At 43.7% G+C, this 15,173-nt stretch overlaps 1 protein-coding gene across 1 annotated transcript in view; it reads left to right on the plus strand.

The window, feature by feature from the left end:
* The first annotated feature begins 451 nt into the window (after positions 1 to 451).
* ITGA2 (integrin subunit alpha 2) overlaps positions 452 to 15,173 on the plus strand; it is a 99,909-nt gene continuing 85,187 nt past the window's right edge. Inside the window, exon 1 of the mRNA XM_026649084.2 lies at positions 452 to 517. Coding sequence (XP_026504869.1) covers positions 472 to 517 — 46 coding nt within the window. The 5' untranslated portion in view covers positions 452 to 471. The remainder of the gene's footprint in view (positions 518 to 15,173) is intronic.

Below are 15,173 nucleotides of genomic sequence, written 5' to 3' on the forward strand. Positions count from 1 at the left end.
TTAGTGTGTGGTCAGGGGACAGGTTAGTGGGTCAGCGTGTGTTTGGAGTGACAGGTTAGTGTGTGGTGGGGGGCAGGTTATTGGTGATGGATGTGTTCGGACGGGCAGGTTTGTGTGGTTGGGGGACAGGTTAGTGCTGAGGGGTGTGTTTGGAGGGCAGGTTAGTGAGGTGGGGAGGTTGGTGAGAGGCGGACAGTACTGTGAGGGGGATGGTGCCCATTTCCAGAGAGCGGGTGTTTGCCCCTGGCTCCGGGGCGGGCTGGGGGCGGAGCAGCAGAGCAATGTGACCCAAATCCGCTCCCAGCGCAGCTCAATTTCTCTCTCCTCCTCCAGCAGCTGTGCTGCTCGGGTCACCGTGCAGCCGCACTGCCAAGCACCTTGCAGCGCTCGGAGCCGGCACAGCCCCCGGATCTGAGTACTTGGCCCTTCCCTGAGCGCTGCTCCCCGGCAGGACCCCGCTGTGCAGGAATCATGGAGCCCGGCGGCATGTGGCTCTCTCTGCTCCTCCTCAGCCAAGGTAGGTTTCCCTACGGGTTTGCTAGAGATTGGGGCAATCCGGGTCCCACTGAGCAGAGGGTCTCTGTTAACCTCATAAAGAGCATTGCCTGCTGCTGAGAATGGAGCTGGACACTGCACCTTGCGGCGCCTGGAGCCTCGCGACCATCTCCAATCCAAAGGGGGCAGCCTGGCGTGGGACAGAATTGCTTCCTCTAGATGAACTTCCAAGAAACCCCACGTGGCCGTGCAGGCTGCTGCTGTGCCAGACCCTGCTCGGTGTACACACAGAAGGTGCAGAGCAGGGTGGGAAGGGATTTCAGACTAACTTCCGCCTGCTGCACAAAACTAGCCCCTGGTGAGTAGCACCAGGAAAGGCGCTGAAATACTGACCCTATCCAGCAGCAGTTTTATTCCACCAATGAAATTATGAAATCTTCCCACTTCCAGTCTTCCCCCCTCCACCCTCCAAAGAAGCTCTAATGTACTCTGAGCTCTCCCTTAATTGCTTTCATTTGGCTGCCCTCTGAGAATAAAATGTTGTGGCGACTGTACTTAGAGAGGGGACAACACAAGGAGAGCGGGTAATCTCCTAATCAAGGCTGGTAAATATTTAAGAAGGAGGAACTGTCCATTCCTTCAGCCTCTTCTTTATATACTACCCCAAGTGACTGAAAACTAGTTTATAAACTACTGGTAACATATATCCATGTTATTCTTGCCTTTTGCAAGTGCCACAAATCTATATTTTTCAAGTTATCAGATGAAATCCTGGACAAGCTGATTAGCATCCAATTTAATTTGCACTACAGGAGGTTGTGACTAATTTTCTGCATAAATTTACACATTTTAAATGAGAGCATGATGTTCTTTATTATGAATTCTGTTCTTAAATTCTTAAAATCCCTCTAACTTTGCCTCCACCCTCCGGGCCTCTGTCCACAGGAAATTTTAACACCCTCCTCCTATTCTTGGATGACTGAGTGACCATTATGTATATTTTCCTGGGAACTATAAGCCATGACATTCACTTTTCATAAAATTCCTCCCAAACACTTTAAGTTTAAATATTACTGTATGCTTTCATGTATCTTTAATTGGCAAGTCTACTGAAGAAGAGCCACAGAAACTGAGTTTTTACCTGTGAGGTGTCCCAACTTGTTCTTTCAGTAACTATGGGAAACGTGGTGGAATGTGTGGCTGGAGGGTATGAAATCAGAAACAAAAATGTTAACCTGTGGTGAGATTTACGGTATACAACCAACCCTGTAATATTATAATGAGAAAACTTCTTAAAGCATCAAAGTGTGAAACGCCCACTCTGCATTTTTGTCTAATCCATCCTTTATCTCCTGGTCACAGTGACTGCATACCAGGGGGATAAATATGTCCACTAATTCACGGTGTAAAAGATCTGGGACTAGGGACATTCTGAAGAATGGTGTTTAAGGGGGTGGATAGGAACTAATTATGCGAGCAGGTTTCCCCTGACAATAAGAGCTGTATGTAAGGGGATGCATCAAGGTGTATATTAATTTATTCACATTGCCTAAACGAAGTATTAATTCGTATGGTTCATATCTGCTGTAATTTCAGTTTGAGATTTATCCTGAGAACTAAAAACTCCTGTAACTGCTGAACTAATGCTTTCTTAGGGTCTCTTCTTGCTCCAATTGAACTCAATGGCAAAACTCCCACTGACTGAGACAGCATTCTCTCTTGGCTTAAGTGATGTAAGGCCAAAGACCCATATTCTTCTCTCAGTAAAACTGATGTAAATCCAGAATAATTTCATTGTCTTTAAGGGAGTTGCTCTCAGTTTACATTGGTATAGCTGAGAGACAAGGTGAGTGAGGTAATATCTTTTAGTAGTAGACCAACTATTGTTGGTGAAAGAGACTAGCTTTTTAGCTACACAGCTGACAGAAGAATAGGGCAGTTAAGCCCCTGATTCTGCAAACATTAACTTCTCATATTTGAATAGTCCCATTGAAATCAATAACTTTACTCTTATGAGCAGTCCTAAGCCTGTATATAAATGCTTGTGGAATTGGGTCTAACAGACTGGGGGTAGGTTACTGAAGGGCTGTATGTTTGGGAGTTAATGGGGGGTGGTGAAAGACCCTCCAGTAGGGTGGGCTCATTTTTTTGGAGGGAAGAATGGAGGAATCATTACAATGCCTGTTGCATTCAATCAATCAGATGTCTCCAATGGATCATACCATAAATAGGCTGGAAAACGCTCCCAATGAATGTACAGTGTTTGGTTTGGGCTTGATTATGTATATATTTTTAATTTCCACATTATCGGTGCCATCTCTTCTAGAACATGGGGGCTCTTGCTTTGTTGCAAGCTAAGCACTAATATGAAGGTTGTGCTTATTGTGGGTTGTAGATCGTGCCTTCTTTTATGTTTGGAAACTGCTTAGCACATTGTGGGTGCTGTAGACATAAATAATACTTATGTAAAGCCATCCCTTTTGATATTATATTATTGTATTCCCATTTACCACCTTGATTATACTTTACCAAAATAATTATATTTGGTTGACAGTAGCAGATTGTTTTTTAGCTTATTAGAAATGAATAATTTATTATAGGAAGAGCTGGTAGTATTGCATATTATTAAGGTTGCCTGACACTTTCCATTATAAGACTCTGGTTTTGGTTACCTATAACTTTGCCAAACTTTAACTGTTTGGGCTGAAATTTTCCATGCTGGATCTGCCTCAGGCTGAAGTTCTTGGAAAAGTTCAGGCAAAATAGTTCAGCTGTTTCTGAGAACGAGGCTATTAAAAATATGTTCTTTTGCTTATGTTAAAAATAATCTGGAGACCTTTTCTTTGAACAAGTATAGTGTGCCCAACACTTGAAAGCAGCGACTTGAAATTTGGCAGGGAGTGGCCTTTGTGTGAGTGCTGGGCTTTTTGCTGTACCTGTCAAAATCTGCCCAAATGTGGCGAGGTTAGAAACCTCTGAAAAGTCATGATTCATGCATACTCAGCAGAGACTTAGATTTTAGCAGCCAAATTTCCTGAAGATTGTGTCATCACTGACCATATTCCAGCCCAGGGCCCAGCAGGCTTTAAAGCTGCAACAACTGCAGGGAGCTTTCCCTGGGTCACAGCAGCTGTGCTTGTGGCAAGTTTGGGCACCTGAACTGAGAGCAGGGGAACTGTCTCCTGCAATCTCAATGATCCCCCCCCCCCACCCTGCCGCCGCCAGCTGGGCCCAGGCAGCATGGAGGAGGAAGCTGCCTTATTTGAATGGATATGAGATAAGAGATGGACCAGAAGGGGGCTATGAGGAGTAGATGACTGGAGGCCAGTGAGGGAGAGACAGATCAGATGAGGATCCATCCAAGAGGTGGAAACTGGGCAAGGAGACTGGTTACAAGGAATTGTGGGATTGGGAGGGAATTGTGAATGGCTGAGGAAGGAGCCTGGGACAGGAAGTGGTGGTGGGGGAGATTGGGACAGGAACGAGAGTAGGACTGGCTGGCCAATGAGACTGGGACTAGGATGAGATGCCTGAAGGGTAGGTGAAAAAAATGGCACCAGGATGAGGGGCCAAATGCGGGGAAGAGACCAGACTGGGAGAAGGACAGGTTGGAAGAGAGGGGTCAGAAAAGTCTGCTCACTAGAGCACATGCCTCTCCAGAGCCTGGAATGGAACCCAAGTTTTCTGGGTCTCACCATTCTTCTGGCGTCAGCAAATATCTGTGAAACCCACTGGCAAAGTGTCCTATCCCCTTGTAGGGGGATTTTGTAGCAAAAGAAACTGCCTCATTTGTTGCAAAAGTTGGAAGGTGTGTACCTATTTTGGTTGCTGGGAGACGGTAGCCTAAGCCCGCCCATAGTTAAAAGGCCCTTCCCCTTATCTGAGTGCCTATATGATACTGGGCAAGTCAATTAAACAAAACTCTTCATAGTTTGCCAGTGATTGTGTGTTCTTCATTTTATGGGTGCCTAACTTGAAACTATGCAGTCTAATTTGCAGAAGTGCTGAGCAATCACAGCAGCATCTGAACTCAATGGCAGCTATGCTTTGAATATATAAAGTGCTATATAATACCATATACTCTGAAAAATCAGGTTCTATACATCTCAAATTGGGCAACCAAAATTAGTGGATATTTTTGACCTTTATTTCTCTGTGCCTCAGTTCCACATCTGTAGAATGGGGATAATAAAAGCCCCTCACCTCATAAGGATGTTGTGAAAATAAATTCATTAGTATTTGTGAATCACCCAATACTATTGTGCTGAGCGTCATAGTTTAACCCATGAAGAAATTAATATTTTTTTTGTTTTCAGAGTCTGGTTTGAATAGTGTGCAGTAAACAAGGCACAGGGCTACACACTGAATAATGGAGAGAAAACAAAATATTTAGTGAACACTGTCCAGAGGCGGATTACACTTTTGTGAGGCCCTGGGCCAGAGGAAGTGGGGGCCCCTCCCCACCCCTTCGGCCTGCAGTCCCCCCCCCTTTCTTCCCCTGATACTCATACTGGGGAAATGGGGTCAGGGCGCAGGGGCTTCCTCTGCCCCGCCTCTCCCCCCCCCCACCTGGCACTCCTACCAGGAAGCAGGGTTGGGGAGCAGGAGCAGGGCAAGCCCCCACGCCCTGATCCCACTCCCCAGTAGGAGTGCGGAGCAGGTTGGAGCTTGGGGGCACCCATTTTTTCTGGGTCCCCCCAGTTGGCTGGGACTCCTGGGCACAGGCCCCGTTGGCCCACTGGCTAATCTGCCACTGACACTGTCTGTTCTGTGCATGGAACGTGGCATGGAATGGGGTCCTGTGGAAAAATGTGATCGTGTAATTAAATATTGTGTCATAATGCATATGCACAAAGTGGCCGAACTAAGGTTGCACAGACAACCTTAATTCAGGCATTTCTTAACTTTGGAATATGTGATTTTGAAAACCTAATAGGATTTCTTAGCATAGTTTTGTGTGTGTAATGTTAACGAGAATGGGCCAAAGGTAGAATTGTTTGTGTAAATGCCTCCCATTCCAAACTTTGAGGGTTGGATTATTAAAATGGGAGTCTGATCTGAACCTTTGTGAAACCAAAGTCACTACTGATTTTACCTGTCTCTGATTCTTAAATTTTTTTGTCTGTTAGTAAAAGCAATATTACAAATCGTTTCTTATGAGCTTTTATTTTTACAATATTATACATTTAAGTAGGGCTTATTTCACAATTATTTACAGAAGACTTATATTTTACAAATTATATTTATAACATTTGTAAAATATAAAGTAAAAATTTTTAGAATGTACACAATGAATTATTCATAATTCTAAACAAATTAACAATGTTTATTTCTACATAACTTGGACACTAAATATGGAATGCATTGACTTACTCTTTAGACTTAATGGTATGTTGTACTAGAAGTATCTGGTTGTGGTACAGTTTTCAAACACTAATTTGCTTTTTAAGTATTGAGAAGTCTTGGTATTTAATAAAAGCAGTACACTAAATAGTCAGATATTCCTTATAGTCTTACTGTGTTTCCTGGCCACTACTCAATATCCATTATATTTTTTCATTTTCAGTTGTTTTAAATGAAAGAAAATATTTTTTTTCACATGAATAGGTGTTTGTGAGAGCTAAGATGTAAACCTGCTCATGCATTTGATGAATATGCAAACAATTAAATGGGTATAAAATACTGAACTTTTTGGAATAGTGAAGATAGAAGGGGGCTTATATATTTTTAAAAGAGTAAACCAAGCTATTAGCACTGGTAGAAGTTCTGAATATTCACAATCCAGTGTTGTCAGTTTCATTTAAAGGTTTCCTTTGTTAGACTTTGGGCAGGCCCGATCCCATTTCCATGGTTACCATGTCAAAATGCAGACAGGACACAAGCTGGATTCTGATCAGAATGGTTCATGCAGTTGCATACCAACACATGCCGTCTGGTTGTTTTAGGACATTTTCACCAGCAGTTTTAAAGTTTCTTCACAAAGTGATCACTAGCCCCATGTTGCCTACTTGTTTTAGGATTTCAGGCCTGGTAAAGTGAGAGAAATAATGAGCAAGATAAACTTGTTTTAGTGTAACTAAAACTAGATGTGGGGTTCCCATTCAAATGAGTCAAGGACACTGGAGAATCTACACCATCTTAAGTTTTCATTTCTACAAAAAGCATAACAGAGAAGGATCTTTATTTACAAGCCTTAAAGGTAAGGAGTGGCACTTGTCTGTATTAAATTATTGTTTGAACATGCCTCTTTGTGTAGAACACTTACTCATGACATTGGAGAAAAGGAATTAAGTGAAAATTAATGTGAACAAATAACATCATGCAACACTGGATGAATGGCAGTCTGTCTATATTTTCTGTATATACACATCACTTTAAAGCTATATGATGTAACATTCTACCCACTCTTATTTTTTGAGGTGATGAATTTTCACAACACCCAGTAAAGCCAGTGGAAGCTGTGTATGCTCAGTCTCTCTGAAAAATCAGGCCAGGAGTTCTGTCGATAAGTTTTAAAATTATTTAAGTATTATTAGAGTATTGTTATCCTGGATAGAGGACTTAGTCTTCTCAGCAATAGAAAATATTATTCAGAAGCTGGATTTGTTTTGATTTTCCCCTGAAGAGCTATACTCTTTTAATAAGGAAGCAAATTCTGGGTAAAAACTAACTCTTAAAAGGGGAACTACAGTACTTAGACAAAGAAATAAGATGAAATTTAAACAGATGAACTTTTTGAGAGCTATAATGGAACACTCAGAGTATAACACAATGGCATCTGCATAACTATATAGATTAATGTCTTATATTCTTTTGTCCCATTCAAATCAATGGACAACCACCTTAGTGGGATTCTCTTGCCATTTCTCTGCCTCATTTTGTCCTTTTACTTGTCTTTCCCAGTTCAGCACTCTTTATTCCTTAAGAAAGAAATGTCCTGTATTAAATAAACCACCCCACCTCCCTGGTTTTGGGACTGATGTTTTCCAACTGACAATAGACAATAAAGAATTGTCCTTGATAAGCACCAGTTGCCCCTGGAGGCTGTATTTCCTGATGGTGTGAAAAGGGCTGCACAGCCACTCCTGGAAGTTGGGACTCAGAGGATGGTTACATGTATTTGCTCATTTTCCCCAAGGGATTTCATCTTTGGGGATGGGGATATGACAACCACTGAACCCTCCTACCATCTACTATGTATGTGTCACCAGCAGGGGATGTAATACAGCCATTTATGTTGGGATGTTCATTATGCTGATGACACAAAACTCTGGAAATGGAGACAGGACAATTTTCACCAGTGGAGCATCTGGCCCCATGACTCTTTTTAGGTTAACCCATTATGGACTGTCTGGTTAATCAGCATTTTAATTTGAATGAGAAAGAGTAGACATAAAATTCTGTTGGAGCAGGTTTAAGCATAATATGTTATCAGTCATTGTGTAGTATTGTAATAAGTTACAAAATAACATTGTAGTAGAAGACATATATGAGTTACAGAGAAACTGGGAAATGTTCCCTTGCATGTATCAAGGTGCCTGCGGTTTCAATTTCAAGACCAGCAAAATAGTAATATTTAACAAAGGAAATTGCACAATAGCCTCAACATCTTAGTGTTGGGTGTTTTTTGTAAAGCTAGCTCACACCTATTCATGCTCTTATCTGTAAACGGTTTTAAGATACGGTACTATGAGCAATGTTTCAATTCACTCAACAAAGGAGTGGCATAGTAAGGTACTTTTGAGGATCATTATTAAATTGCCATTTTGTGCAGTGTTCCCAAGTACATATTAGAGGTGCTATGTAGAGCTGAGGTGAATTTTGGATAATATATTCAGATTTGGTTGAAATTTGGAACACTAAAATAACCATTCAAAATTTAAAATAAAATTGCTCAACTAGCTAGATAAGTTGTCTAAATGTGCCCACTGGGGTAGAGTGTAGATATGTTTGATATTTAGATATGCCTGCAATTTGAATAGATGAAATTCAGATCAGCAAAAATAAGTCAAAATGAAATACTGTAAAGTCTGTGACATTTTATCTAAACAAAATTCTGACTCCTTGCCCAGCTTTATTGTTAAGAAACAATAAACAACAAATTGAGAGCAAAAACAGTAACATTGCTAATGATAGTAGGGTGACCAGATGTCCCGATTTTATAGGGACAGTCCCGATTTTTGGGTCTTTTTCTTATATAGGCTCCTATAACCCCCTACCCTCTGTCCCGATTTTTCACATTTGCTATCTGGTCACCCTAAATGATAGTGTCCTTTTGTATTCTTGCTAGTGATAGGTACTCTTTCGAGTCTGTGTCTGAAATTCCTTCTGTTTCACTCTCTCTACACTGGTATCCATCACTGGGAGATGTGACAGAGGGCAGCTCATCATACTGGAGTTGCCCACTAAAGCTTATATATCCTGATAGTCATTGTGAAACTGTTTCTATCGGAAGTTGATTGTAGAAATGATTGCAATGGAGTTTGCACTTCTAAAGACAAACAGAGGTTGATTTGGTCTCTTGGCAGCAAATATGTACCCAGAAAACACTTAAGTGTCAGTGACACAAAAAAAGGTACAATGGCACTATTTTACAAACAAAGAACTTCTTTACAAAGCTGTGGCTGGAATTAGGGTGCCACCTGGCCATAGACATCTGGACATACCAGAATCGTATGTATATGTTTAACAGTACATTAAGTCTTTCAAATCTGATGCATATGAAATTCTCTAGAAACTGCCCTTTCTAAATACAGTTTTACTCTGTGTTTCATACAGCATTCTGGATTAAATGAACAGAGATGTTGTATTGACTTGAATTGGTGGGGAGGAAGGTAGAGAATTGTTTTACTGATTTTGTTATTACTTATAGGGTTGCCAACTTTCTACTCACACAAAACTGAAGACTCTTGCCCTGCCCCCTGCCCTGCCCCTCCTCCGAGGCACCAGCTATGCCATGCCCCTTCTCCGAGGCCCTGCCCCCTGCTCAATCCATGCCCCCTCCCTTCGTCGCTCACTCTCTCTCACTCACTCATTTTCACAAGGCTGGCTCAGGGGGCTGTGGTGCAGGAGGGGGTGAGAGCTCAAGCTGGGGGTGCGGGCTCTGGGGTGGGGCCAGAAATGAGGAGTCCAGAGTGCAGGAGGGGGCTCTGGGCTGAGGTAGTGGGTTGGGATGTGAGAGGAGGTGAGGGCTCCAGCTGGGGGTGAGGGCTCTGGGCTGGGGCAGGGATGAGGGGTTTGGGGTGCAGGTGGGGGCTCTGGGCTGGGGCTGAGGGGTTCGAAGGGCAGGAGGGGGAATCAGGGCTGGGGCAGGGGGTTGGTGGGTGAGGGCTCTGGCTGGGGGTGTAGGCTCTGGGGTGGGGCTGGGGATGAGGGGTTTGGGGTTCAGGAGGGTGCTTCGGGCTGGGATTGAGAGGTTCAGAGGGTGGGAGGGGGATTGGGGCAGGGGGTTGGGGCCCGGGCAGGGGTCATGGGGTGCAGGCTCCAGGCGGCGCTTACCTCAAGCAGCTCCTGGGAAACAGCGGCATGTCCCCCCTCCGGCTCCTATGCAGAAGTGTTGCCAGGCGGCTTTGCGCACTGCCCCATCCACAGGCACTGCCCCTGCAGCTCCCATTGGCCACAGTTCCTGGCCAATGGGAGATGCAGGGGTGGCACTTGGGTGGGTGGGGCAGCATGTGGAGCCCCCTGGCTGCCCCTATGCGTAGGAGCCGGAGGGAGAAAATGCCGGCTGCTTCCCGGGAACTGTGCAGTGTGGAGGCTAGCAGGGAGCCTGCCAGCGCCATGCCGCCAAACGGACAGTCAACAGCCCGGTCAGCGCCGGGCTCCCTTTTCGACCGGATGTTCCAGTAGAAAACCGGACACCTGGTCACCCTAATTACTGACAATGTTTACAACATAAAGCATTGTGCACTTATCCATTACTGTGCCCACTGATTGAACTTTACTGTGCACTTTTTCATTGAAGTGTACTGGCACTTCCAGAATATATAGGAATAAAAGAGTCTTCTTAAATGACACTTTTTAAAGGATGTTTTAATTTCTAAGATCATTAGACAGGGACTGCTTCTTATTAATGTCTGGACAATGCCTAGCACATTGTTACTACTGGAAACAAAAGGTTAAATAATAGCTTTTTGGACTATTGTGCTGCATATGCTCATGGCTACTTTGGAGGTTTTCTCGTAACACTAAGTCTGAGGCTGCTGGTGACAAATCAGCCACTAACGCTGTTCCTGTCTCTCTGAGGACATAATCCTTTTGTTTGTGTGCAGCCCAAATAGCCAAACTCCATTCTGGCTAGTCCTGTGGAAGCTGGGGCAAGGGGCAGGGCAGGGAAAGGAATCCTTTCCAAACTCTGACTTTGGAGTGATAATAGAGCTGCTTTCCAGCCACTTTCTCACCACACACCCACCACATTGCACAGTGTGAGGAATGGCTGGATGAATCTGCACGTTCATGTATGCGTCAGCTCTTTTTCTAATCTAGGCCTGATCTACACTACAAAGTTTTGCTGGTAGCTGTGTCAATAGGAGTGTGAAAAAATTGCACCCCCTAAATGGCATAGCTATCCTGGCAGAACTGCTGGTGTAGATGCAACTAGGCTGATAGTAGTGTGTTTTCTGTTAGCATAGCTAATATCGGTCAGGGAGGTGGTGTAGTTATGCCAGCAGAACTTCTGACAGTGTATGCTGAGTCTCCACTAGGAAGGTCTGTTGGTATAGCTATACCAGCCAAGGCTCTATAGTGTAGGCAAGCTTCTAGACCTTTACTGTGCTTTTCATCAGAGTATATGAGCACCCTTCAACCCCCATATAGCAGTGTAGACAGAATCCCTTCAGAGCTACGTTCATGGATGTCAGACAGTTCCCACCTGCTGGGTGGGCTCCTGGTATCTTGCCAACTTGTGCAGCAATACCCACAAAGGGACATCCTTGGTGGCAGGGGAGGGCACAGAACTTAATGAATGAAAAATCTGGAAAACATTCTACTTACATTACAAACAATTTTGTTGCTATACTACATTTTCTCTTTGTCTCTGCTCTTCTTTGTTGCTGAGGTTATTTTAAAAATAGCATCACTTTTCCCCCTCAAGTTCTAATGTAGGGTTCTAAAGTACAAGAATAAGTTGAAGGGAGGTAAGGGTTTTGGTCTGATGATCTGTTTCCCTTGTGTTGCCTCAATCATGCTGCTCTTCCTATAGTAGGAGATATCACTAGTTAAAGGAAAGTTAGTAGACAGTATTAATTATAGAGAATGTGGTCAGAATCCGCTGGAGTGAATGCCTCATGAGAAATCAATTTTTTATCACAGGGAAACAGATGAAGTTGGGATTTTTATTATTGTTTTTGGAGCTGGCAATTTAAATTATTGCATATTTTGAGGATGTGGGGCTTGTTAATGCTGCAGTTCTCTTAATCTCTTTGTGGTTCCACTTGGGAGAAACTAGGGTCACCTAAGGAATGGACTGAAGGCATTCTGTAGTTGTTCCAGGCTAAAGGAAGAGGAGAGCATTTCCAAGGCAGTTTAGTAAAATGCAATTTGTGTGGCATTCCATCAGAGTAATTTATTCCTACTTGAGTTAATGATAGACAGGATAGTGAAAGCGAATGGATTTGAATACTTGCACTTTTTGTTATCAAAAACATGCAGGAAGCTGTCAATCTTTCAGGAACTACTGAAACATTGCAAGGGAATCTAGGGTTGCCAGGTGCCCGGACAAAGAGGGGACCTGACAATGTCCAGTCACTGTGGGCAAGGGAGGTGGGGATAGGGTGGCCAGGTGCCCAGTTTTCGATTGGAAAGTCTGTTCGAAAAGGGGACCTGACAATGTCTGGTCAGATTTACTGATCAGACATGCAAAGTCCAATTACTGCGGGTGGGGGAGGCATGGAGGCACAGGGTCATCACCCGCACCTGCCCCTACTCAGCCAGGGCTGCCTTCTACCTGCATTGGGCAGCTGCAGCTCCCAGCCCAGGCTCCAAAGGCGAGTCCCTCCCAATACAGGCAGGGGAGAGAGGAGAACAGCAGTGAGCAATGGGGGCAAGGGGAAAAGGAGCTAACGGGGTGGGGCCTCGGGGGGGAAAAAAGGTCGGGGAGGTTCCGGCACTTCTGCTGGAGTGTCCAGTTTTTAACTATTACAAAATTGGCAACCGTAGAATCAGCCCTTGTATGTATAATAAATTGTTGAGGTTTCTTAATTTCATATCTGTTTCTGGGATCAGAGTAGGAAGCTTATTAAATAGAAAATGTCAAGAGAAGGGCAAGTGATCTCTAGTAACTTGGAAAGCTGTGACTGAAATGAAATAAGTCTTCTAACTCAGTCAGCAATAGTGAGCTGGAAGAGTAAACTAGAAAGCATCTAGTAGGACTTTCCCAAACCTTGCCAACATTTGACTCACAATTTGTGCAGACGTGAGTATATTATAAACTTGTATAAAGTAAACTGGTCACTGCCAAAACATTGGCTATTGCTCTTTACTCTGATAAACTGCTGTAACTCAGCTGCAGTTACTCTGACTTACTGAAACGGTGACTGCTTCTGGACGAGAATTTTGCCCTCTTTCAGCAGGAAGTCATAAGCTAAGCCAAAAATAACTTAGTTTGTAGAACCACGGCTAGATGAGTTGCAATTATTTTTGGTTTTGTTTTCACCTGTACTATCAGCACTGAAGTAAATAACCTGTGTTAATTATTAAATTGCTCCAGATGTGATAGCCTATGTGAAGCAAACCTTGACCCCAGGTAGAAGAAAGTATGACAAATAGTCTTTATTCAATGATGTTAACCGCAGGGAATAAGAGTCACATATTGTCAGACTAGCATAGATGAAATATGAATAAAACTGGAATTGAAGATTATAAGGGGGGAGGGATATCTCAGTGGTTTGAGCATTGGCCTGTTAAACCCAGGGTTGTGAGCTCAATCCTTGAGGGGGCCACTTAGGGATCTGAGGCAAAAAATCAGTACTTGGTCCTGCTAGTGAAGGCAGGGGGCTGGACTTGATGACCTTTCAAGGTCCCTTCCAGTTCTATGAGATAGGCATATATATAAAATACTCTAATTTAGTGCCATCTTTCTAAATATCTCTCAAAAATGTCTCTTGTCCAGTTAGTCTTCTCTCTTTCAGAATCTCTGTTGGAAGTATACATTGATTTAATTTAAAGGGATATTCTCAATTTAAAATCTAGTAAATTCAAAACATGATTTACAAGTAGTCATAAAAAGGAGAGGTTCTATACCTGCCTTAGAGTTCCCTGAGAATATTGGTAGGTATTCAGCCACATTTTCCTATTTTAATTTTTTTTAATGCTTCCCTATCTGGTGCTGTTAAATACACAAAGTAAACATACAGGGAAAAAATAGAAATATTTTTCTCTAATCTCTTTCAGTTATAGTAACCTTAAGTTATACCAATGGTAGGGAAAACATTTTCAATCAGAATGATAATTATAAGCAAAGTCCTATTATCTCTCTGCAATAAAACAGTCAACACAATATTCTCTATATTAGTTAATTTGACATGAAATTAACGTTATGCTGCTGCTATGTTTTTATTTTTCAATGCGCTACAAAATTTATTATGGAAAATGCAGAACTGTGTTGTACAAGTTGTGGAGAAGCTGGAGGTTGGAAGATCGAGCGAGAACAATTCAGGTGTTTGGTATTTAAGAAGGGGAGGTGATTTGGAATTGTGTTAAAAACACATTACCCGGATGTCACAGCTGATCATTTAGTAAAAACATAGTTAAGAATGTTGACATTTAAACTGCCATAGTTAGTTTCAAACTTAACACCCTTTGTGATTGGGGAAGTTCATACTTCTTTTAGAGCTACTGTTGCAGGACATTTAAAACTCAGGTGGACATCACTGCATTGATCTGTGCTTTTGGAAGATCATCTTCACAATCACAAGGGGTAAAAATATTTTTTGGAATAGAAGCTTAGATTCCGGAACACAGTTTTGAGGCTAGAGGTGGATTCTGTGGTTCCTTCTAGCCTGAGGACGAAGCTTAGTAGGCAGGGTGAAAAATAACTCTGCTGTCATGCACTTGATACAATTTAAAGGAATGTGTATTGTGTCCTGTATTTAATCATACTATTATCAATAAACTTTCCATAGGGTTACCACATTTCAACAATCAAAAAAGAGGACGGGAGGAGCCCCACCCTAGCCCCGCCCCCATCCTGCCCTAGCCCCGCCCCTGCCCCTTGCACTCCCTCCCACTTCCCGCCCTCCTCAGAACCCCCAACTCTCCCCCCCACTCCTTCTCCCCTGACTGCCCCCTCCTGGGACCCCTGCCCCTAACTGCCCCCCAGGACTCCACCCCCTACCTAAGCCTCCCTGCTCCTTGTCCCCTGACTGCCCCCTCCTGAGACCTTCCCCCCATCCTAACTGGCCCCCTAGGACCCTACCCCCTACCTGTTCCCTGACTGCTCCAACCCTTATCCACACCTCCACCCCCAGACAGACACCAGGGACTCCCACGCCCCATCCAACCACTCCCCACCCCCTGACAGCCCCCCCCCAGAACTCCCGACCCATGTAAACCCCTCTGCTCCCTGTCCCCTGACTGCCCCCTCCTGGGACCCCTGCTCCTAACTGCCCTCCAGAACCCCAACCCCTACCTAATCCTCCCTGTTCCTTGTCCCCTAACTGCCCCCTCCTGAGATCCCCCCA

This window comes from Terrapene carolina, unplaced genomic scaffold (genome assembly GCF_002925995.2).
Source record: "Terrapene carolina triunguis isolate 2854851 unplaced genomic scaffold, T_m_triunguis-2.0 Scaffold69, whole genome shotgun sequence".
Taxonomy (NCBI): Eukaryota; Metazoa; Chordata; order Testudines; family Emydidae; genus Terrapene; species Terrapene triunguis.